Raw genomic sequence first — 24,690 nt, 5'->3', positions numbered from 1 at the left:
ATTTGTTATTCTACAAAATGATCCAGTGATTCTTGTATTCTTTTGGGCAAGAATTTTCATTCTCTGATTTATTATTTTGGTTATTTAAGAAGAGAAGACATATAAACAATTCTGCTTGAAAGCTGTGTCACCAGCATCTCTGGCAACTGCAGAGGTCTCAAACCATGAAGCGTACAATCCCTGCAACCCCTAGAATCTATAAAGCTTGCAGATTCAGCCTGCTAGTTGCAAAAGAAGTCAAGTTTTGATGTCTTCCTACCTTTGCCATGGGTTTTTACTGTATGTGCTTACATCAGAAGTTTGTGGCCGTAGTACTGAATGATAAGATTCGAGATAGAAGACTCAAAGAAATGCAAGAACTCTCATGACTCGGACACATTTCGACTCAGTAGCCAAACACTCAGCCTTATTCTGAAAGCATGTCGTGATGTACTGTGTTGAACAGGGAGCATTTAAAAGCAAACACTTAGTCTGTAATGAATCAGGTCTAATAGTATAGAACAAGTTATGGCATTGACTATCTCCTTGACAAAAAGCTTCAAAGTTACATCAGTATGTCGGTTTTCATCTAGAGTCCCTTCCTCAAATAATTTGTCGTCTTTGTTGTTTTCAGATTACTGTAGATATGCAAACTAATTTTAGGTATATAATCCCTGAGTTTTCGTTCCTACAAAGTATACTTGTGGCAGAGTATTATCTAAACCACAACTATTTCTGAAACCTTAATTTTTAGTGAGCACTATCTTCTTGTTTATATCTCTCTCTCTTCTAAATGAGACTTTAAAGAAAATTTACAGTGAGCTCTCCCCACTCCATACAAGTATATATATGCCATAAGAAAAAGTAAGTCTACTTTTTGTATCTTAGTAACAACTGCAAAATACTTTGATTTCTGAACTTCAGAGAAACTTGCATTATAACATTCTCAAACCAAACATATGCAATACATTTAAAACTAACTAGATGTTTATTTATCTCATGCATGTGCACATAGAAGGACTATAACTGCAACTTTAAAAAGTTAAAACCCAGTAGATAATTTTCTTTCTTGTATTATTTGAATGCTTAATAAAAACATTTAGTCTAATTCAGACCATGGGCAATAGTAGTATCTATATACACTTTTTAAAGAGTATAAAGTGTGTGTTTGTGTGTTTACACAGACAAAGTACCTGCTGAAAATGACTGAAAATAGACCTGTGTATAGGCAAAATGAAGTCCCAAAATAATTTACTGAAGTACAGTTTCCCTCACCCTAATCTCATAAAATCTTTGTTTGAAGAAAGTCCTGCAATGTGTCTTATGCTTGCAGTATGGTGCTAAAACAAGCAAAAACCCAACATCTAAAAAACCATGATCTCCAAGTCTGATAACATTTTTTTTACATTCACAGAACTGTCCTAAACAAATTAACAGCTGCAATGAATCATTTCAATGTGTGGAGCTTGTGAGGGAATGCACGTCTTTTATAAGTGTTTGCTAAAAGTTTTGTTGAATCACTTGTAGTGGATGTTGGCAGCAGTCTTCTGCCTTGGTGAACTTCTGTTCAGGACAGTTGGTTAACTATTCACATCACATGGGACTGCTTCTGATTCCTGGATGTAAAGTTTTGAAAACATAAAGTATTTTCCTAAATAGTAACTCTGTCCTCCCTATCTTAGCACCTTCCTGTCAACTCTTCCTTACTATACAAACTACTCAACATAGTCTTTAAGGACATTTAAAGTTTATCCTCTGCTTATCGCTCTCATTGTTAAAAGGCCATCCACAGTCTCATACCCATTTCCAGGGCAGAACTCTATATTGATTACTTGCTGTATTTTCCAATAAATGTGATGATTTCTCCTCATACGCTCTCACTGAGGAGCTAGTGCAGAACTCTGCAGAGACCCTTCTAAAATTACTGCTTCATTATTTCATTGCTTTATGGCTTTCTGAATACATCCACTATCACCTTTTTATAACTCAACTGTAAGTTCTTGAGGTAACTTGTTTTTTGTTTTGTGCTTAAATTGTGCTTGTGATTAAGAAAGCAAGGTACTTCATGACTGTTTTTAACAGTAAAAACAACACTTTGCACTAAAATATTCTTTCATGGATGTCCAAAGATACTTGAATGGGGATACTTGTTATGAGTAGACAACTGAATAAGAAGCGTTTTTCAAACACTAGTACAAATAAACCCTTTACTTTAATTTTGTGAATATATACTTAAATGCGAAAATGTGTGGGGTCAATAATAGAAATGTATAAATATTATATACCTTATCCAACACAATTCTATTGGATGAATCTGATTATTTCTTCTTTATATATAGTACAGTAGCATTGCAATTGATATATATTTGTCCTTTAAATGATATTTTCTAGAACGTCCTATTTTGCTTAATGTTCTATTACACCTGCAATTCCTTTCTAGAAGGGAAACTTCATAAAGAATTATGTATCAAATACTGAGAGCAAGAAAGAGAATTTCTCTTCTCAGTACTTATAATGAGATCCTAATAAATTTTTCTACAGTTCAGATCAAAAGTCATCTCTAGGGTACAGAGACCCCTGGCTCCAAGATTTAGCTGAACTTTAGCAGAAAGGGAGAAACAAAAGCATCCCACTGCAGATTAACTTCTTTCCCTGAAACTTTGATACTATGCAAGTCCTGTATATACACCTGTTGTAGGCTGAAATTTGGAATAGCTTTCACTTAATTAGGAGAAGGATTTGCAACAGAATAATATGAATTATGCTTTAAAATGTGAAATTATCATCTAAAAGGAGGAATATCACTGTAATTGAACAAGCAGTAACGTAAGAGCCTCAGTGCACAAATGAGTCAATGCAAAAATCCCACAAACAGACTGCAGTGAGCACGTAGATATAGTCCAATGAATGTTTGCTCAGATCTTATTGCAAATGGGGTTAGGGTGATTATTAATCACTGCATTTATAGACACACCCCAAATTCATACAGGAAACACACTTGCATCTGTACATTTATGTTTTACAGAAGGATTTTTTGTTCTGTACACAAAGCTCTAGTTCTTACTTGACAGACAGTAGTTTGTAAGGAATAAACAGTCAACATAAGTGCAGCTGTTCTGAATAGAAAAAAGTTTTTGTACATTCTTCTATGACAGGGCATGTGGTCAGCCATAATTAAAGGACATAATGTTTACAGACTTTTTTTTAAATTACTCATTTTACTCAAAATACATGGAACTTATAAAAAGCTTAACCAAATGGAACAACAGCAAGTGTTTGGAGTCAGGGAATGAACTGCTGTTTAAGATCCCTCTAGGTATTAGAAACGGGTAGTTGTTAATAAAATGTTTACTTATCCCAGTAGGTTCACAGGAGGTTCATCAAACATTAAAGAGTAGGAATCACTTCTTATTACAACTGGAAAGTGTATTTGGCAAGGACGATGAAAATTACTTCTACAGTGCATGCAATTTTAATTTGATCCTTCAGTATGCATGTTAACTTGCATTCCACAACAGGTTTCTGTTCATTTCATATCACAATAAAAGGAACACACCCAACATTCCTGTACAGCAGACATTGCAGATCAGAGCTTGTCCTGCCTTGAAGGGAGAGAATCCTTGAACAAAACATTACTTTACAGGGAGGGAACCTCAGCTCTGTCCTCATGTATCCATTCTTAGTGTCATCAAACATGTTGGAGATTTACCATATTTTATGATTTGTGAAGAAAAATATTTTCTATTGTTTACTTGTCATATTTAAATTTGCTTTATATGTAGCATACATGTCACAAGCCAAAAAGCATGTTAGAGACTATGGCTACATTGCCTACATAAAGATTCTCACACCGTTTGAACAAGCCAGATTTATAATTTGTGAGCTAAGCTTTATAGCCCTATACTGCTAACCATAATGCTGTCCTGACATACACTTAACATTCAGTGGTATCACTTCTACCTGCATATTTTCCACTATCTATATCTCTTAATTCCCATTTCAGGTTACCTCATTATACTTTCATATATATTATGCACACAAGTATAGTATATGTGATTACACAACAACTAAAAGAAAAATTAATTGGGAAAGTATGCTTAATAAGAGAAATTTAAGAAAAACTTTTTAAAAACCCTTGCATTTAGGAGTAAAACATTAAAAGCATAAATGCAAAATCACAAGCACACAGGTCCTGAAGTGGAATAAACAGTGTTACAGGGGACAAAAACCTGAATAGGAGATAATGTGATCCTCTTATGAAAAAGGCAAGTCTCACTCAGATATGTTCAGAACAGCACCATAAAGCCAGGCTACTGAGCTGCCGGAGGTCTCAGCTGAAATACAGTGTTCAAATTTATCTCCAGCACTTGTAAGATATAGGCAGAGAGAAAGAGAATATTAAGAGGAAAGAGCAAGAAGAAAAAGAAAACATGAACTATGATAAAAGATTGAGTGATACAAGTTTCTTGAATCTCGACAAGACTAGGCTGACAGGAGATGTGATAACAAACATGTAAGAGAGCATCAGATGGTCAGCTGTTCCCTAGTCCATCAATGACATGAAAGACTTATGTTGCATATTAGAAAACAATTTCATACTATGTAAAGCAGTGCAACAGATGATTGGGGAAATATCTGAAATCTTTGTCCCTGAACTTCAGGAACAGTACAAATATCTAGCAAGAATGAGCTTGGTCTATCTACTCCCTGCTTTGAGCAGGACAATCACTCAGAAAAGATCCCACTGAGTTCCCTTCTAACCTTGCATTTTTGTGATTGCATTACACAGGCTCTATCTGGTAACCTCGCTGTTTCTAGAAAACATGTAAAATTATGCTGAGGGAAATGTGGAATTCTAGAAACAAATTAATTCTAAATAATTTTAAAATCTGTGCTATTGACTAGCTATGCCCCAAACTCTTCTGTATACATAACCGAAGTTAATACACCTTTTTCCTCAGTGATTATTTCTCCATTTGTACATTTTAACCCTTCAGATTTATTCTAGTAATGCTGTAACTGCATGCCTGTATACCTATAGAATACCTGGTAGAAAAATATGTTTTGGTTTTTTTTGTTGCATGTCAACCCACAAGCCCTTAAACTCACATGAGAATATGAAAATTAATGAAACTACTCCAGTTTTGGGCTTTAATTTAGCTACTTTCTCTTGAAGAAAAGTAGGGAGTCACGGATTTTTAATAAAAGTTGGTCCCTTGGGAGAAGAAGTTCCTTTGGCAGTATCATTTACAATTTCTTTGAAGCCTCAAAATAGTATGTAATATAACCCACTTAAAGAAGATGGTTTTAGCATCAGCTATAAAATAAAAGTAGACGCATTTTTACCATGCTCTACTTTTTCAATCTCTATGGCCGCTGTTTAATATGGATCCTTCAAAGATGATTTGAAAGCAGACTACTTCTTTCTATTTCTAGTAGGCTCCCATGAAATTTTGTGCTCCTTACAGCATGAACAAATCTATTAAAATAGAACAGGTTGAATTTTAAGGCACTGCTACAAGTAACTGCCTCAGCATGATTGTTGGTGTTATTAAAAAAAAAAAAAAAAAAATCTTTGAAACTGTCTAATTACTTTTATTATAATAAAAAAATATATGTTTTCCTTTGCACATGCAATTCCTTCCCAGCCCTTTCCTTGACATATGTAAAAAGAAAAAGAAGAAGAAAGGATGAAATCTGCCAAGTAATAAACCCACAGTATTAACAAATCCAGCATGTTGTAGAACAAACCTCATTCTCCTGAAGACTGCTAGTAATCAACTGACTTCCATTAAGCCTGAAATAGCTTCAGTTAATAACACTGACACTGTCCACAGATGTGGCCAAATTATCTCTAACTAATCTGCTCAACTAGATCAAGTCTTTTGATACATATATATATATTTTATTACATTAATTTGGGCTTGCTAATATAATATGAGTAAGGGTGGCACTCTCTGTAACAGAAGTGATGGAAAAATCATGGTGACTTATGTTCTCAAGGCCATTAATCTTCCTTGTAATGTTTTAAACAAGTCTATTCAGGCATTGATTATGGGCCCAATCCTGCCACCAGAACTGCTAGCGCTATCACACTGACTTAAAGGGATCTCCCTCTGCGTGCACACAGCTGCATCTCCTTTCACATTACTTCTCTGTTCTTGCACATTTACCATGCTGTAAAGCAACAAAGTCAAAACACTTACCTGTACAAGAAAGGAAGTGCCGCACACTAATGCTGCACTAATCTTAACCATTATCAAACTCTGTTCTACCTTACTATTATATTTAAAGGTCGCAAGTTTTGGGGTTTTTTTTCAAATTTCAAAAGCATGATTTTAAGAGTTGTAAGGTCTTCTATAGAGGCATTGCTCATTCTATTTCTCACATGTACCCTTTTTATAAAAGGCTTTTTAACAACCATTTGAAAATGAATATTTACACATTGAAATATACTTTTCTGCTGGTATTTATACTTAAAAGAATTTCTCCCTCAGTCTCTTATTTTCCTGTTCACTGATTCAGGAATACTGGGTGTTTCTGATGATTTCATGTAGAATATGGAACTAATTACAGAACACAGACATCAAAAACTGTGGTTTTCTAAGCTTTAATTAATTGTGGTTTCACAGGCTGCTATACATTGCAATCTAGGAAGTGGTTGGATGTGGGGTTTATTATCAGTTTAAATAAAGAGCCAAAGTGTGAGGCATTGGTTCCACCTGAATTTTCCAGCCCATAGAAAATATGATTTTCTGTGAACTGCAGACATTGTTTTCATTCTGTTGAACCCAATATTACACAAAGTTATTTGCCGCATTAGCCTACTAGACTGAAAGATACTGGCTAACCACAAGTTTATTCTTTGATCAAGACAGAAAGTGTGCTTCAAAACCTTATGATTGAAAATGCTAATTTGAATGCCTGACAAAGCACTGTTTCACAAATAAGCCAAATAAGAAGATAAATTAAGATGATATTAATAAGGCATTATTTACAAGGATTGATCACTGAATATATATCTTGGTATGTTTTTTCCTGGGCATGAGCGACAGACATTACAATCTGCTGCAGAAGAGGGGAAAAAGGAAGGCAGGGGGAGAGCAACTTTGCAAGGAAACACTGGTCAAGAACACTCACTGAAGAAATCTGCATGGCTACTTCTAGTGGGTTTTCTTCCACCTGCCCTGCACAGTGAAGCCTCATGAGATTATCTGTTTGTTTAAATAAGAATAGAAACCCATTCTGAATCACAGAATCACAGAATCATAGAATGGTTTGGGTTGGAAGAGACCTTAAAGATCATCTAGTCCAACCCCCCTTCCACTAGACCAGGTTGCCCAAAGCCCCATCCAGCCTGGCCTGAAGGTTTGCAATACCAAAAATGAACTTAATAGAGATGTACTGCATTAATTACACTTAGGAAGCAATGTCAAACAAGTCAGGTAAATGGACTGTGATGACTGCCATGGTTTGCTGAAGAAAGAGCCAATCTAGCATTTGGAGAAAATCCTTTCTGTTTTTGTAAACAATTATACATTTAAGGTACCTAATTGCCAAGAAGAAAGTATTATCATGTTCTTAGCCTTCTTCCACTATTTACTATTTAATTTGAAGCTGGTTTGCATCTTTCAGATTATCTGTGCAGTCCCACTGGACAAACATGAGGATTTGAATGAACAAATTAGGATGTGTGAGCACAAACCACTTGTGGAATGGGAGGGGAGACAAAGTGTCATTTCAAGTACATCACTATAACCTTAATATAATTTGACTGAATTTAGATGAGTAAAAATTCCCTTTGTAAGTTTATATTCCAGTTAAAAAGTCAGAAAAGGACATTTTGCTACTTAACAATTAAGGTTATGGTCTCCCCTCGAATATGTTAGTATTAGATATGGGTTACCTTAGCAACTATTATGTGTTGTAAAAGAGAATTCTGAGAAATGATACTGACACCTCTTTTCTTTTTTTCTCCCACTATTCCACTTCTCCCACAGAAAATTAAACCAATTTTTTGAGATAAACACTGATTGTGATCTCAGAATGATAACATCAATACTGGTTTTAACCCAATTACCATCAAAGTTAAATTCTTCCAGGCAATCTTTACTTCATTGCTGAAACTGGTCCATGGTGTATGATTCACTCAATCAGGAAATTAGAGGAATAAGTAGCAACTGTTAAATTAGATCTCACTGGGCAGAACTTTATTCTCAGTGTAATAAATGCATCCAGAGAAAGAATTACTTGCCAATTAATTAATCAATGTATTTTTAAAAAACAATAATCTATTTAAACTTAGATAATGTGGCCATTATTTTGATGATGTGGTCATCGTTTTTCAGACTCCAATACCTCATATTTCCTGTTGAAGGCAATGAGAGCTCCTTGTTTAAAAATCTGTCTGTCACCAGTCACACTGTCTGACAAAGAAGAACTAGAATCAAAACATCCAAAGATTTCAAAAGCCTATAAATTGGAAAGTATAACATCATCTATTATTGCAATTTCAATAGTATGCTTATCACTATATGAATAGAAATAATGAACATTAAAATTGCATGCCATGATAAATCCAAGTTGATGCATTGCTAGAATAACTTTAAAATAGTTATTCTCCTGACAAAACCCACAGGAATACTGTTTTTGAACAGAATGATCCAACCATGACAATTTGGCACTATAAGGTGCAAGTGCCTTACTGCAAGGAAGCCATGGCCTATGACAGATTGTTGTTGGAGACAGAACACTGTGACAGAGTCAGAGCAGGGTATGAAATATCCATACTGAAAAGTTCACATGCTGCACCCTATGCAAGATGTGCGTCTTCCTGGTTCTCTTTCAGGATTCTCTAATTGCTTGATTAAGAGATTACTTTTTTGTAAGTATTTAATTAAAAAGAGGACAGTGTGGAGTCTTTCATAAGTAAGTATACTCTCATACTTTATAAAGGAATTAGATTTAAAGAAAAATTAAGAATGGAAAGTAAAGTTTTTTTCTTAAAACTGTGTTGTTAAAATTATTTTCCTCTGGTTTCGGATTTTTCTGATGACATCACCTTAGTATTTTGCCACTCTTCCAATTTAGGCCAGCCCCTATCTATAAATTATCCACTGGCATTTTTGTATAGCACTGGCTTTGTAAATTATACCTTTGTATGGCTTGCTTAATGATGCTCCTTGGGCTTGCATAATTGTTTTTAAAATTATCATTAACTTTTTTTAAACAGCCTGCACAGAAAAGTTGTTCTGTTCACACTTGGGCAGCTTTTAATTTATTGATTTTCCAAATTCCCCTATAATTTGTAAGCAGTGTCAGGTAATGAAATATCAAACATTATCGTGGAAATTTTATGATTTTTTTTCTTCTTTAACAGCTTGGCAACTCTCTTTTCCAATTTAACGAAGCACCTTCCCAATGTAGTTTTTCAAGTATTAGATGCACTAGTAAGAGATACATAGTTCATAGAAAAGGAGGCAATAAATGACAAACTATAAAGGGTGCCTACTTAAAACAATGGACAGCAACCACAGTCTCAGAAAACAATCACAAAAGTCTCTGTAAGTGTACCTATTATCTAAATGAAAATCTGCAAAAAACCCTCACTATTTACTAGCACTGTTACATACAAACCTGAGGTGTTATTTTCTCTTCTTCTGTTTAGTCTTAATTGTAAGAAAATGTATAAATAAATCCTTAACTACATAGAGATACGTGCTAGTAGCTCACAAAAGTAACAGCTGATTTTACTTTGCTCTTCTTCTGTCATGACATCACCTCAAAGGTGTTCTCAGGCTTTAAAGTAAGTAGGAATATAGCGCTGCTCTGCAGTACATAACCAGAACAGTTTGGTTTACTACAGCAGAGCAGAAGGCTGCTGTAAGGTTGACAGTTGCTCAAAGACCTGCACTTGTGCTTCACCTCCTTATACAGGGCTTTGCACAAGGTTCAGGTTCACCTGTCTCTGACATTTGCAAAATATTGGGTATTCAATCCAATCACCTCTACCACATCAAAGATGTGCAGGTTTGTTCCTTAAGTTCTAATATTTTTAGATATGTTTTGTTAGCAAAGTAGTAAATTATTTCCAAATTTTATATTGTCTTTCATCCATGTAAATACCTAGCTGTAAAAGTAACTCAATTTTTTATTCTTAATGATGATTGAGAACATAATTGAAAAACCCTCTGACAGTTTTTCATTTGTCTTCGTACTGTTGACTTTACCATCTATCTTTGATTTTTGGTTAAAAGCTGGGCTGTACCCTGAAGTGTTTTATACAAACAAACAGTTTCGAAACACAGTTATGACCCTTAATTCTACATTTATGTTGCATCAAAAGATGTACTGCTGTTTTAGGCACCTAACGGCAAGGCTTTTTTCTACATTAAAGGTGCCTATGATTTTCTTAAGCAGAAAGGCAATTTAAAAAAGTAAATACAGTATTTAAAGTTATATATATTGACAGAGCACAAACAAGAAGAGATTACTTTGACTAAACGACAAGAATTCCAAGCCAAAAAGGCATTACACAGATGACTCAAGAACGAGAAGTATTTTATTATTAACTTTTGATTACCCAGAACACCTCACATTGAAAAGCCCGAAGACAAATATGCACACACAAGTCAGAAGAGTTCAGAAGATCAGAGTGATTTTCAGAAGATAAGCAAGGGCAACCCTATTAACAGCTTACATATTAAAAGCCTATATATATGAAGCTGACTGTCCTGCCAGTTAGCAAGTTAAAAATGATTTGGCATTTGGCCCTTTCCCCCAAAAAATACAGATGATGACCAAGTGACTTCGATAATTTGGCTCAACTCAGTTATCTTACTCTCCTTGGCTACCTAGTCATTTTGGTCATGTCAGCCAGCAGCGAAGTTCAGGGTCAGTTGCACAGAGTTAGCAAAATTTGTCTACAAAACAATTTTGGATTTTAGATGTTTTGAAGTTTCAAAAATAGTGACCTTTTTACATTCACATGCAGACACAGTAAGTAAAAGAAAAATACTGAAAGTAAAACATTTGAAAATTCAATTTTAAGAAATTGTATTTATGGTGCCAACTATTCACAAAACCACGAGGATACTGATTTCTAACAAAATTACCTTAGCACAGCATCTGTCTTACTAAAGATGGTCATGCTGTTTAGAGGGTATTTGTCACACTGTTAGAAGAACGTTTAGAACAAGAGATGTCTACCGAGAAACTCTTAAGTTAACTAAGTGCTACCAAAAGACACCAGGGCTACATACTGGACAATAAAGCATCAGACTGATTTAATTACCCACACCAATACACTAAAATTCCCCTAACCACCTAACAGACTTACTCAGATGAGACCTGAGAACTGTTGTATGTGGTGTCAGGGTAGAGTTATTATGGAGTTCCCCCAAGGAGTCCTCTTGCAGCTGAAAGGGAAGGGATATTAGGAACCACCAATTTCACACTGTCTGTAAGATTACGTGCAAAATTTCTTCCAAAGGCTGTGCCATCTGCTTTCACACCTCCACTTTTCAAGTGCCTTTGAACCTGGTCTTCCATGCACTAAATCACTCCTTTCAATTTGCAGCCTAGCATTTTATTTCTCCCCATAAATGATTCTTACTATTTTTCTTCCTACAATTTATTGCCTAGCTCAAGAGCAGAGTGAAATGAATACTCAAGCAGCCTGAGCATTCTGCCTCTGGAAATGTCTTTAGCAAGACGAATTGCCCTCCATTTTCACACGCAAGGTTTTGCTTGTTTCATTTTGGTTTTTAAACAATTACAGTTCTTCAACAACATACACCATCTGTGAGGAGCATACATGGAAGCAACCTTCCTGAATTCCTTCTCCACCACCCTAGCCAGAGAAAACTGAGAGAACAGATGCAACTGCTCTGTGATTATCTAGACGTTCCCATGAAAACAAAACTGAAACCTTTTCAACAAAAATCCTGGCTTCTTCAGTCAAACCTTTCATCATCATCATTAAAAAAGTTTTGACTACTTACGACAAGCTAACAAACGACAGCTCATAATCCCCATCTGTAACACCAGAGGCCAGGTATTGCAAAGACAAGACAGGTGCAAAATTTGGTATTCCCGTACTGCTTATTATCCATCCCTTTTCAGAAACAAAAGGATTTCTCTTAACACCACTACCAATACCCCACATTAATCTTTCCACAAGCAAACTCTTACCCTGAAGCTATTATACAGTGTTATTACTCTGTCAAGAATTTTTCTCCTAAATTTAAAGAGGTGCTTCCACCAGTCTGTGGAGTTAGACTGTGCAGTCAGTCATCTACAGAAGCTACTCCACAGCTGATTTGATCTCAAATGTCTAGAGCTGCTCACATCATTCCATTTCTTCTACGCAATTCTGCTGTTCCTAAGAGCCTTTCAGAACTGGACCATGTATAAAAAAAATAGAGAAGTTGCACTAAGTAACTGTTCTGTCCCAAATTCTTTCCTCTCGTTCCTGTTTTCATTTTTTCCTACCAGAATTACAGTAAGAAAAATTAGCACAGTACACACCACTCTGATTAGTTACTGCCTGTTTTGGTGGGGTGAGGCAATGGATAGGACTGCGGCATGACTAAGATATTAATAATGGATAGGGATATGACACGAATGCAGCTAAAATAGCATAACTGAAAATTATGGTGCTGCCTGAAACCTAATATCAAATGTACATTTGCTTACCTTTTTTTCCACTAGCAAGCATGTCAGACACAACGTCTCAGTATTTGAATGCACAAAAAATCTAGGACTGTGCCAGTTACACAGGGGATTACTTTGAGAATGGGATAGAGTCACTTTGCTTTGGAATTTGTAGAGAAGCCATCAGCGTGCTTTCTCAAAAAGCTGTGAATAACATGTTGATCCTGGAAATTGGAAAAGGGATAGTCAACTAGACAATTACGTAATACTTAAAACATAAAAAATAAAGATAAAGGTAGCCAAAAAAAACCCTAAACCAGCAGAGCTAAAGGGACCTGGGAGTACAGGAAGGTTGTGTTGGGTTTTTTGTTTGTTTGTTTGTTTTGTTTGGTTGGTTTTTGGGGTAGTGGGGGTGGGTTTGTTTTTTTTTTAAACCAAACATATTAAGTGAAAAGTAGCTTATATAACATTTAGTAAACTATTAAATAAAAAAAAAATCACACACAAATAACTGAGACACTGCACTCTTTAAAATAGATATGATCAATAAGATTGAACAAATAAATTCGAACCATGACTACAGAATAATTTTAAAAGACTAAAAGAACATTTGGACATCATTGTGGAACATTTATGTCGAGGTAGCATCCAACAGCTCCAATTACATGGGATGAGTGAGTTTACAGTTTAAGTGTGACACATTTTTATATACATACATACATATCCCTCTCAAGTAAAGCAGTTGTTTGAAGTTTTTGTTCTATGAGGTGCCTATACAATCTGATTTTAGCGAAGGATGTTGTGAAGGCATGAAGTTTACTTCGGTTCAAGGGGTACATGGACAATTATTTGCAAGGAATGTCTGCCACAGCTTACTAAATAGGCAAAGCACACAGGCTCAGGGAATCCCCCCTCTTCTGCAAAAAATAGCTAGTAAGTGGGGAGTACAGGAGGGGTGAAGAATCACATCTGCTTGACCTTCTCATAGTGCTCCCTGCCATCCACTTATGACCACCACTGGTTGCGGGGTCCTGGGCTAGACAATCTTTGGTTTGATTCAAGGCAGCCTGATATTTGGGAAACTGAGAAGGCAATTGGAAAGGCTTAGAAACTTGACATTACTGTTAACTCTGTTGAATAATAAATTTTCAAATTGAAATGCCAATATACATGACACACATTAAATGCTTTAATGTATTACTACTGACTGATAAAGACTAACCAGCTTGATCTGATCCTCATTCATTTGTATAAAACTGTTTTAGAAGTGAGATTTTGAGAAGGAAGAGATAATCTCTTTGAAGATCAGTTAAAGGAAAGTTGGTGCAAACAGAGAATAACAAATTTTAGGTTAATATTTATAGTTGATACAGAGTGGCAGTATTATTCTTTTGTTAATTTCTTCTGTGTAATTGCTCTGATTAGACCTCAATCAGTCCTTCTTGAGTGAACTTAATGAAAAAAAAAAACCCAACCAAAAGACTCAAACACTACTTCAAAAAAAGTTTATCAGTTAGTATAATGGTAGCAATATCATTAAGTAAAAAAATCACAATCTGAAATGTCCTTCAAACTCTGATGTCAAAATGCAATAAAAGACATTTACTTATTTTTACAACTTGAGCTTCAATATTTAACTGTGTTTTACTATAAGGATACACTCCCATAATGAGGACTCCCAGAATATACTCAGGACTACAATATTAAAATGTAATGGTTGAAAGTTATTTTCATTAGTAATGTGTTTCCTGCTTATCAGCAGGTGTAAACTTCAATGTCTATTAAGTCAAACTGAACGACAAAAGGAACACCAAAGGTAACTGCTGTGGTAATCTACAAGGCTGGTTAATTCACCCCAGTCCATCTTCCCCATGTGCCATGTATTCTCTTCCTTGCATCACTAATGCAGATTGGATTTTCCACATTACTATCTTTCCTGGATTTGTACAGATTTTTTTTCTCTATTTTCTGATCAGTTGGCAAAATACAGTTCTTTCAGATTGTTCCCAAACAGAAATAATGTTACTTAAGATCCCACATACACCATCCAGAGCATTCCCAAAGTCATGACATTCCAGGAGACTTTTGAAATTGTTCAAGACAAGACAAAACCAGTCTTCTTTCTATCTTTTAACTTCTCTTGTAGACTTTTTGAAAACAACAGAGCACACAACATTAAAACTTACATATGAAAGATTTGTTGCAGAACACTACAATAAATGAGAGATCATGTAAAAGTAATACTCATTTTCAAATTACATAAATATGCATATATAATGCTACAAGACACATTAATAAAGTTTCAAAATAATAATAAAAAAGAGTCCCTGACAATATAAATATTACTAAATGGAAACCTAATAAAAGCCTTTGGTAACTTACAGGAATTAAAGAAAAGATTCTGTCTCATGTATTATAAATACTTTTCTGATATGTTTTCTACACTTTTTCACTTTTTAGGGCATTTAAAGAGGCTAAACATTGTTTGCACTGAATCATTCTACTATTTGCTTTCATGTGGGAGGAGAGGGTTAATATGGGATCAAAGACATAATTTGGGGAAAGGAGTAAAAAAGGCTGCCTGCTTTTTCTTGACAGTTGCAGTACCCCATCTCTTGCTTATGGCATTGATTTCTACTTGAAACATGTTGCCAGAGTGATCTAACTTGTACATAATGCTATTGATGACTAAAAGGAGAGCAGTTTTCACAAGCTCTTCTCAACCTCACTTGTTTTGACTTCCCCTCAATACTGTCTTTCAAAAATACAATTTGAAGACTTATGTGAATGCTCCATAACCAGAATCAGTTATGTTACTTGCTGAACACCCCTGAAATTTTCAGGAAGAAACTCTACTGAAGTTGTTGAATAGAAAAAAACAAAGCATGACATTTGAGGTGTGGTAATGAAATTGCATTTAATTTTGAAATTATTGTTACTTATTTAGAAATAAGAAAACCAGCTGATTTTTTATACCTTTTGCCACAGTGAAACTGGGTGGGATATACAATAAACTTCCAAATTCAATGAATTAAATCTTAGTCAAATATACAATGAATTTGTAAAAAAAGTCTGCCCAAGAAAACAAAATTACTTTTTCCTGTAAAACTAACATCACAGAAAAATACAAAAGAAATGGTATAGCCTACATATACTACATGAGAAACTACATTCAAATTTTGGCCAGAGGTAAAGGAACCTAGTCCTTCAGAGTACAAAACTTGCTATCATGTAAGCACATTCATTCCTTTTAAGAACTACATGACACCCAATTTCATTCAAAATATCTCTCTTACTTTTAGCGTCTCAGAAAATCCACACTGACATCTCAGGTTGTACAGGTCAAGAACACACTTCCGTGGACTTCTGGGCAGGCCCACAATTTTGCTACAACAATGTTGCTAGATTTATTTCTAACCCCGTCTCTTTGCAGGTCTGCTTCACATACACAGATTTTTTAACTTTTCATGATGTCCTGTGACAGAATGAGATGTGGTCACAGGAAAACAAGATGTTATGATTTGATATCCTTCATAGGTTCTTTCTGCTTCAAAGGGGTTTTTTCCTCTCTCATTTTGGTGCCATGGATAATAGCCATCCTCAGTTTTGTACTTTTTGTACTTTTTTTGATTAACCTGAAGCATGTCACTCCTATCTATGTATTTTGGGGTAATCTTTAATGTCTCACCTAAGAAATTTAAAAGGAATTTCTCTTTAGTCCTCAAGCACAAATTTAATGCAAAATGAAATCTCCAAGGAAAGAATTAGTCCAAAAACCTCTCTGATTTACAATGAATTTTTGCCACACAAAAAAAATTGAATGATTGAATTTGCACGCTGGAGCATCTTTAGGAGTTTGTTGATTTATCTGGGCTTAGGTTTCATTATACCTAATCAGTGGAAGGTCTGAACACAGAGGTTTTGTTTAAGAGTCCTTCCCATCATATGAAGGATTTTCACAGCCCTTTTTCACTTCATGTAGCATTGCAAAGCACTAAATAACACTCCTATGCTCTCCTGCTGCTTCATACCACCTTGGCTTAAACAACCCTGAAAACGTGTTATTTCCAAAATCTTTTGATTACTTCTTAAGAGAGTGTAGAAAAACCTTTGTTTGGGAGATCAGTAATGTCCTTTATGATGTTTCCAGGTGGATTTTCGGTTATTGCAGCCAAAGTTAAGCCTCTCTTGGGCTTTGGTATTGACATACGAGATACACACCTGGTATCTGTGAAATTTGTGGATTTTTGAAAAGGAGGGAATGCTAGGTGAGAGCTTTCCTTTCTCTGTTCTATTGGTATGCACTTTTTCTATTAGCATTTAAATTTTATTTGCCTTTTTCATTAAACAAGCTCAATTAAAAAGGTTCCACAAACAAAATTAACATGCTCAACCCTAAAAGAGCAAAGCTTAGACAATTAAGATGCAATAAAGGAACAACTATAGATAGCCCTAAACAGATTATCTGCACAGTATTAAATTTAATTTTCATTACTGTTAATAGCAAGAGCACTACTAACAGCATCTCTGCGTCAAAAGAAAAAAAAAATATCTCGGATTGAAATCCAGGTAGCCATACAGGTACTGCACCAAAATCACAAAACACCTGCCAAGTCACTTTTAAGCTAGGTCAGTCTTTAGGCAGCTTCTTGGATTTTTCTCTTCATCTTCACTTGCATAGAAGAGGGTTAAGTCTGTTCTTTGCAAAGATCTTTGGCATGATCTTTGATGACAAATGACATGCTACCATATGCCAAAAAAAGAAGGAGAATACAGTCACCCCCAGCTTCAACTTTAACTGGAGCTGCTTTGTTCTGAGTGCCCTGAATAATTAATAACTACTTTGGCAATCAGTCATGCATTCCTTAATGGCACCTCAGGCATCAAGTATCCCATTCACCCGCTCCCCCAAGTAACAATGGACTTTATTACATCAAGTTTTCTCTGCCAAGCTTGTAACTGACATAATTTAAACCAAACAAGTCACTAGGAAGACTGAAGCCCAAACATACATTATAAGAGTTTATAAGGTTTCCTTCAATTGCATGTGGCTACTATATGGATTAGAGCTGTAACTGTGGGCAAGTAAGAAGAAGGGGAAAAGAAATGAAATATGGATTGTTTTTGCAATAAAGTTCTAGGAGGGTTTAGGTGGTATAGTGCTGCCAAAAACATGACTTTTAATAAATGCATAGCTGAACAGTCAAAATGCAGAACAACCACTAAGCAGCTCTTAGTGAATAAAGCAGCTCACCAGTAAGCACAGACTAAGTGACAGGGCAGACCATGAAAAGAGTGACTAAGAATAACAGCTGTGCTGAAAGTAGCATAATAATTTTGAAATAACACAAACTACATTTTCTTAGTAAGAATAAGCTTTTTCAACACTTCCTTCCACTTTATGGTATTCCAGACAAAATTAACTTGCAGCTATAGAACAGTGGAAAGGAAAGTGGAGTTAGACCAGAATTATAGAAAGTTGTAGATGTACCCAGGGTACACAATTTAAAATGGAAGAAATGTAAATTAATTAAAGTTTAATTAGCTAGAATCTGAAGAAAAGCTTCATGTTTTTTTGGAGAGCATTCTGCTTGTATACAGTAAGTGCACTGCTTTTATGTGGCACCTTACAATCCCATGTAAACCTTTCTAGAAAATGATGTTCTATCTATCGACATTGGAACTGCTGTGAGTCCTTTTGAGTGACTAAATCTTAGAAGCAATCAGATCAATAGCCATTCTTCCCCTACTTATTCATCATGTGAAACATTGGTTTGAAATATAATATACAAAGTAAAAGTATATAGATACGATAAATTACAACAGATTTAAACAAAGCCATTTCTCTTGCTCTTTAAAAGACCTGAAAACGTGTCCGGTGCCCCTCTCTGTGTGTGGCCTCCAAATACAGAAACAAGCTTGCACTGTTTTATTTCAGTTTTGCTTCATTTCTCCCCAAACAATCTCTCATTGCTAGTCTACCAGGCATCTCCCCCTCCCCGTCTTGTCAAAAAATGAGGGAAAAAAAAAAAAAAAAATTTAACTGTTTAGGACCAATTTGTTGAAGTGAATAACTAAGTGAAACAGTAATGCTTTTGCAAGAATCATTTAAAATTTACACTCATTCCTACAGCTGACATCTTTTTTGCAGGGAGGTGGGAGGGGAGGGGGGCTGTAAATTTTAGCTTCTTTTGAAATGTTGGATAAGATAGCATTATAGTTTTAAAGAAAAACACTTTTTTGGGGCATCAGTTTTCAATTGCTCTAGGTACAAGAAGCAGGTCTAATCCTGAAACTCAGCAATACAGATTTCATTTACAATCTGCAGTCTGAAATGTGAAATTGTGTTTTGCATGGCTTATTAAGACATAATTTTTGATGAAAAAGATGACAGCCCTTTTAAAGAGAGATTTGGAAATTAATCCTCACAAACCAATAACCAGTTGTTATACTGTGCATTTTGGGGCTAGTTCCGAATTCCTATGACGTGAAGGGGGCTGCTCTTGCCTGTTACATATGTGAGAGATAACATGCTTGGTTTCTAAAACAGTTTGTATGTATACTTCACATGCTATATAAGCTTTGTTAATGGAGAAAAACAGGGAACTAAACATGCGTCCTACGATGTCAGCTCTGTTTTTGTCTGTTGAATAAGTGATGTAAACATTTTGAAGATTAAAGAATTGTTTTGCAAGTGTTGATAATTTAAATGTTATAACAAGTTTTCCCCATCAAACATCAAGGAATAAATTCAGACCATTTGTACAGCACGGCATAAAGATAATTATACATATACTCTGGTATTTTTAGGTGCCTTTGCCTAATCCATTCAACAGAAATTGTTTCATACATAAGTCAGATAGATATGTAGCAGGTAGTATGTAATACTAGAGCTGCAACAACAAAATTTGGCATCAGCCCACAAATACATCTATTTAGGGATTTTCTTTTACCATTTTCTAAAAGCAAACATACTTATTACATTCTGCCTTTGGGTGTATGAGAGTTTAAACCTGGCCATATTTCAAGTTGGTTTGGAGACTGACTGACATTTTATTTAATTTCAAAATTCATCATTATCAAGTCATACTATTCCACTAACAAAAGGGTCTAACTCACAAAAGAGTCAAATATGCAGATCAAATCTTTAATCACTTTAGGAATAGTTCTTAGTTAGGCCTAAATATTTAAACATACTTATAGGAAAACAACAGAAAATAACATCTATATATATATATATGTATGTACACAAACACACACACACACACTGCTACACTTCACTGACGTCATCATCAGTATGCTAAATATATTATGTAGAAGATTATGAATTGTTGAAAAGATATGTGGAATTGTTCTTTGCTTCTTCCCAGTAACTGACGTTTTGCAAATGGGGAGAAGAGGCAAAAATGGCAAAAGCAATAAGCAAGCCAAATGCATTTTGAGTGAAGTGCATTCAGTGGGGTTACAACATGGATTCTTTTGATCAATTTTTTATTGAGCTTGCAGATATTTTCCACCAACCAAATACCACAGACCACAAGACTACTTAGGAGAGCCACGAAGTGAATTATGAGGAATTTAACAGAAATACTCCTTATTCTCTTTAAATATGGAATACCTATTCTAAATCAAGTCAACCCCTGTTCTGCTCCACTCTAATGTTTCAGAACACTACCTCATCCTTAAAAATCTATAAACATTGTTTTGCTATCACAGATCTTTCATTTGGTGAAAAAAGGTAACAGAAACCTGTTGACAGTGAAAATAGTCACATTTTAGACAATTACTATTGTTTAATACCTTCAATTTACGAGCATTAAGCAACATTCGAGAGAAGTCTAAAGTACAGTTTCCAGGGAAAATGCAGTGGAAAATGAGTATTATGCATTGTCTGCTTTGTCATATCCAGAAGCATAAGAACTTTTCTGGTTTTGAACTGGGTATAATCATTTGGCTTTATATGTCTAATAGCAGCTGACTAATAAAAATGTTAATTTCTTCAGTCGTCTTTGTAACTTCCCAATACTCTTTCAATGTCACACAGCTGATTCTTATGCTGATTTTTCTTCTTCTCAAAGCTAGATTTTTTTTTTTCACAGTACTGTATTAGGAATGCAAACATTTTATTGAAGTTTCCACACAAACAACCGAGCCCACAACTTCCCAGTCCAAAGCCATCCAAGAAGAACCACAAGAACACTCAGTTAAAAAACAGAAACAAAATGTACAATTCTGGAAGACAGATTGCTCATTATTAAGAAATAAACAGTAATTAATCCTAAGCTATTAAAAGATTCTTTTGAGCTACCACTTCAAAGATTTTGTTTTCGTGAAATGTTCCAATCTGAAACATGTTACTTACTGGCATAAGAAGTGTATAATGGATGCAGAATCCAGGTTCAGAAGGAAAATATTCATCAGACACAAATCTTATTCTGATCTGGTTTCCTTTGGAGATTTGTCTGCTTGGCACACTACTGGAACCACACCAGCGCCCTAAAACAGTGCCATCACTAGGCTCTTCAACTTCTACAAAGTCATACCTGAACAGAAAAGAAAATCAAATGTTTATTTACTGATAAAATTTCTATAAAAATTCCTGCTTTAATCAATAAACTGACTTTGCAGTTTGCAATTTTTTTTTTTTTTTTAACACTGAAAGTATGCTACCAAAGCCAGCTATTTTAAACTTGGCTTCCAAGTTGCTACTGGCTTAAATACATAATAAAATCATGCAGTGAGGTTAAAAAAATAAAAGCAGAGTTAGCATTTTGAAAAGACCCATGAGTATGGTTTTGTTTGCTCCCCTTATGGAAAGCAATTACAACACGTGGGATACGGCAGAATAAAGTCAGAGAAAAAAGATTGAAATTGCCTAAGTGTGGCACAGTAATTCGTACTGCAATATCACTAACAGTATACTGCATGTCACCAGTGAAAGTTCAGGGGCTTTTTGGTATGGAAAACTTGCTCTCTTGTAATACCAGTGGTGAATAAGCTCCTGAAGGTTAAGGTGGCTTAGGGAAACTTGGAAGCACATTTTGAGTTTATTCATACCCCAGTGAGACATTTGTTGAGCAAAGACCTAGACGTACTGCGTGTCAGAAGAACCTGATATTTTGGTAATATTGACAAAAGAGATATGGGTTGGGAGCTTAGAGCGAATGAAACATATTAGGTTTGATTTAGTTTCATTGGTTTTTAACATGTGGTCTGGGTATCGCTGGGGATCTGTGAACAACTTCAAATAGATCCATGAAAGATAACCAAGAAACACCAGTCAATTGTCATCAATAAGCTTCAATACACCACACAAAGGTCCTCGCTTCCACTGGAAACGTTTAGGGGGGTTCCCAAGTCATAAAAACATTGAAAGCCACTGCTCTAGAAAGTGCATCTGGTTTCAGTGCTTTAACCTGTTTCATGTCAGTTCCCCAGCTGCCCACTGACAGAATAAACACTAAGCATTTCAGCTGGATTTCCCTTGCTGCAGCTTGAAACTCTTCGAGCCCCAGCAGCAGCATGGCCCAGTGGTTTGGGAAGGCGAGAGAGCATCGGTTAATGCACGGCAAGCGTGTGGAAGCTCACAGATGTAGCTTTCCAAGTCATCGTTTTACTTTTAAACCACAACTTGTATTCTAACACACCTCTGAGAAAGTTTCAAGGTTTCTGGTATTTTTATGTTCTCTTACATGTGTAGTTATATACTAAATAAGTCTCAAGTAAATCTAAATTCGTAAATAGCATTGAGTCCTTTTCAAGGGTACAAACAGTCCTACCTCTGATGACAGCAAATACTCATATTTTACAAAACACGCACACACACTCTACCAAATATGCCAAGCAATATTTAACGTGAAAATTATTACCCCATAAACATTTTCTACTAAAGATTTTTCTGGATTTCTTTTCAGTAAAGCTAATCTTTATAATGATTCCCAGTTCCCTAGTTAGACAGCAGGCAATAAATTCTTGTGTTGCATGTTTGTGCAAGACTGACTTGCACATTTATTATCTCCATTTAAAGGACCAGTATTTTTTTCCACTTAATTAAAAATGAATGCAATGAATATGCTCATTAACTGTGTTCAAAATCCATTACTGCCATGTACCACAGTTTTAAATCTTTGTTGAACTTGATACTAATTACTTTATCACCATCTTTCCCCCCCGCCAAACAGTAACTAATTCCTTTAACTGATCCACCAGCGTTTTTACTTTATGATCAGGTATACAATTTATTACAAAGGCAATGTGTACATTAATTTTACTAAGACTTCAGGGCTCAACACACTTATCAAATTGATTTTGAGCAGTGAATTTTATTTTTTTCTTTTTAAAATCAGTTTATGAAGTTTCTAAAGGTAACATTTTAATTTTTTTTAGTTAAGAATACTAAATAATTATCTACTTTTCTGATTTGTAAAGAGTGAATAAGTTAATTGTTACATTTATTGACTTAGGCTTAAGATGTCTGGGGGGTCAGGCAAAGTATAGGTGTTAGTGTTTCTAAGTAACTTGCAGAGTACTTTCTATTGCACCCTTTGGTCTCCTGGTACCCTGAAGTAAAAGAGAAACTTAAATTCCACAGTTTAAATCTTAGACCCTTAAAATAATGCTAATTAATTCCATTAGTTGAGAGGTAAAATAGAGGGAAATATGTATTCTGAAAAACCCAAATAAAATTCAGCTTTCTGATATACATGACAGATCCAAATAATACTGTTTGTCAGTGTTTTTCTTCTATATTCAGTTCTTTTCTTCTTGATCTTTGTATGTGGTATTTGTAAACAAGCTCTCATTTGTAATCAAAATAATTATGTTTTTTCTGTGTGTTATCAGTGTTACCTTGATTGAGAGGTTTGTCAGCCACCCTTCTCCCACCCTAATACCATTCTGATCATCAGAAATCCACTTGTTTCCAAGTGATCAATCTGGAAACACTTTAATCATTATATAGCACTCATTAGTACTGCGCTGCAGCATGCATGATTACCATTATCACTATTTAAGGGATTTACTAAAACCTAATTTATAAGCCAATCAAATGTAACCTTCTCATGGCAACATGGTACAGTACATACAACAGAGTTTACAATGATCACTCCCTTTCTGCAATGTCTCCCTCAGAACCTATAGAGGATTTCTGTTCTTTTATGTTCAACAAACAAGTCTGGTGCTGTAGACAAAAAATTCTGTTTTCATAAGCAAATACATGAGAAATGAGTATTGGTTTCTTACTGCTGAACACAGATGTAGGTGGAGCTCCCTGCACAATATAGATATTTCACCATCAGCAAGGGGAATCTTTAGAAATTCTGTCTATGTCAACAGAAAAAAGTCCCTCACATGTTTCCTGGACATAATGACATTTTTAGCCAGTAACTTTATTCCTGTCAGTTATCTAGGCTGAATGTGCTGCAAGAGCCTGTCGAAAAAATCTTCTGTGCAACTAAAATTCCTTGCGTAGCACATCTGGACTGAAGCCTGAACTTGCTGTGAAAAGTAACAAACCAAAGTGTTTCAGATGCTTTAGCATTTACAGGATTGTGCTACATAATTCTGCATCTTCACGTCACAGGGCTAAAGAGCAGTGGGGACAATAGCATAGACATCCAAAACTATTTCCACATCAAGACAGGCTTGTACTCGAAATGCAGGAAAACTAGGATAAATAACCAAGAACTGAGAAGCTATTTTCCATCTGCAATGGAGTAAAAAATGTTAAAATGCACGCTGAACGAAACAAAGAATCGTTCTCTTCTGTGCAGTGTACAAAGGAGAAAACACAACCCTCTGACAATGACTAAAGAAATGCTCTGGCGCTGTATCTATGTTCAATACATTATTCAAATATTACTAAGCAAAATTTTTGACAAAGAGGTAGTCCAATCTCCTTTCCTGGGATGAAAGATGCTTTTGCCTTTAGTTGTGATGCCCATAATGCCTTCCATTATACCTGTTGCAGGACATGTATTCCTCTTGCCTGTAGCCTCGGTGCCTGGGACCGTGGACTGAATTAACAACCTGAACAAAGACAATTTATTGGAAAAGAGC

The 24,690-nt window shown here is 35.3% G+C and overlaps 1 protein-coding gene across 1 annotated transcript in view; it reads right to left on the bottom strand.

The window, feature by feature from the left end:
• Positions 1-24,690, bottom strand: part of PDGFC (platelet derived growth factor C) — a 140,674-nt gene that overhangs the window by 16,926 nt on the left and 99,058 nt on the right. The window contains exon 3 of the mRNA XM_030026148.2: positions 20,996-21,176. Coding sequence (XP_029882008.1) covers positions 20,996-21,176 — 181 coding nt within the window. The remainder of the gene's footprint in view (positions 1-20,995; positions 21,177-24,690) is intronic.

Source organism: Aquila chrysaetos, chromosome 1, assembly GCF_900496995.4.
Source record: "Aquila chrysaetos chrysaetos chromosome 1, bAquChr1.4, whole genome shotgun sequence".
Taxonomy (NCBI): domain Eukaryota; kingdom Metazoa; phylum Chordata; class Aves; order Accipitriformes; family Accipitridae; genus Aquila; species Aquila chrysaetos.
Note: the sequence above shows the minus strand (reverse complement) of the source record. Positions and strands in the feature narration are given on the sequence as shown.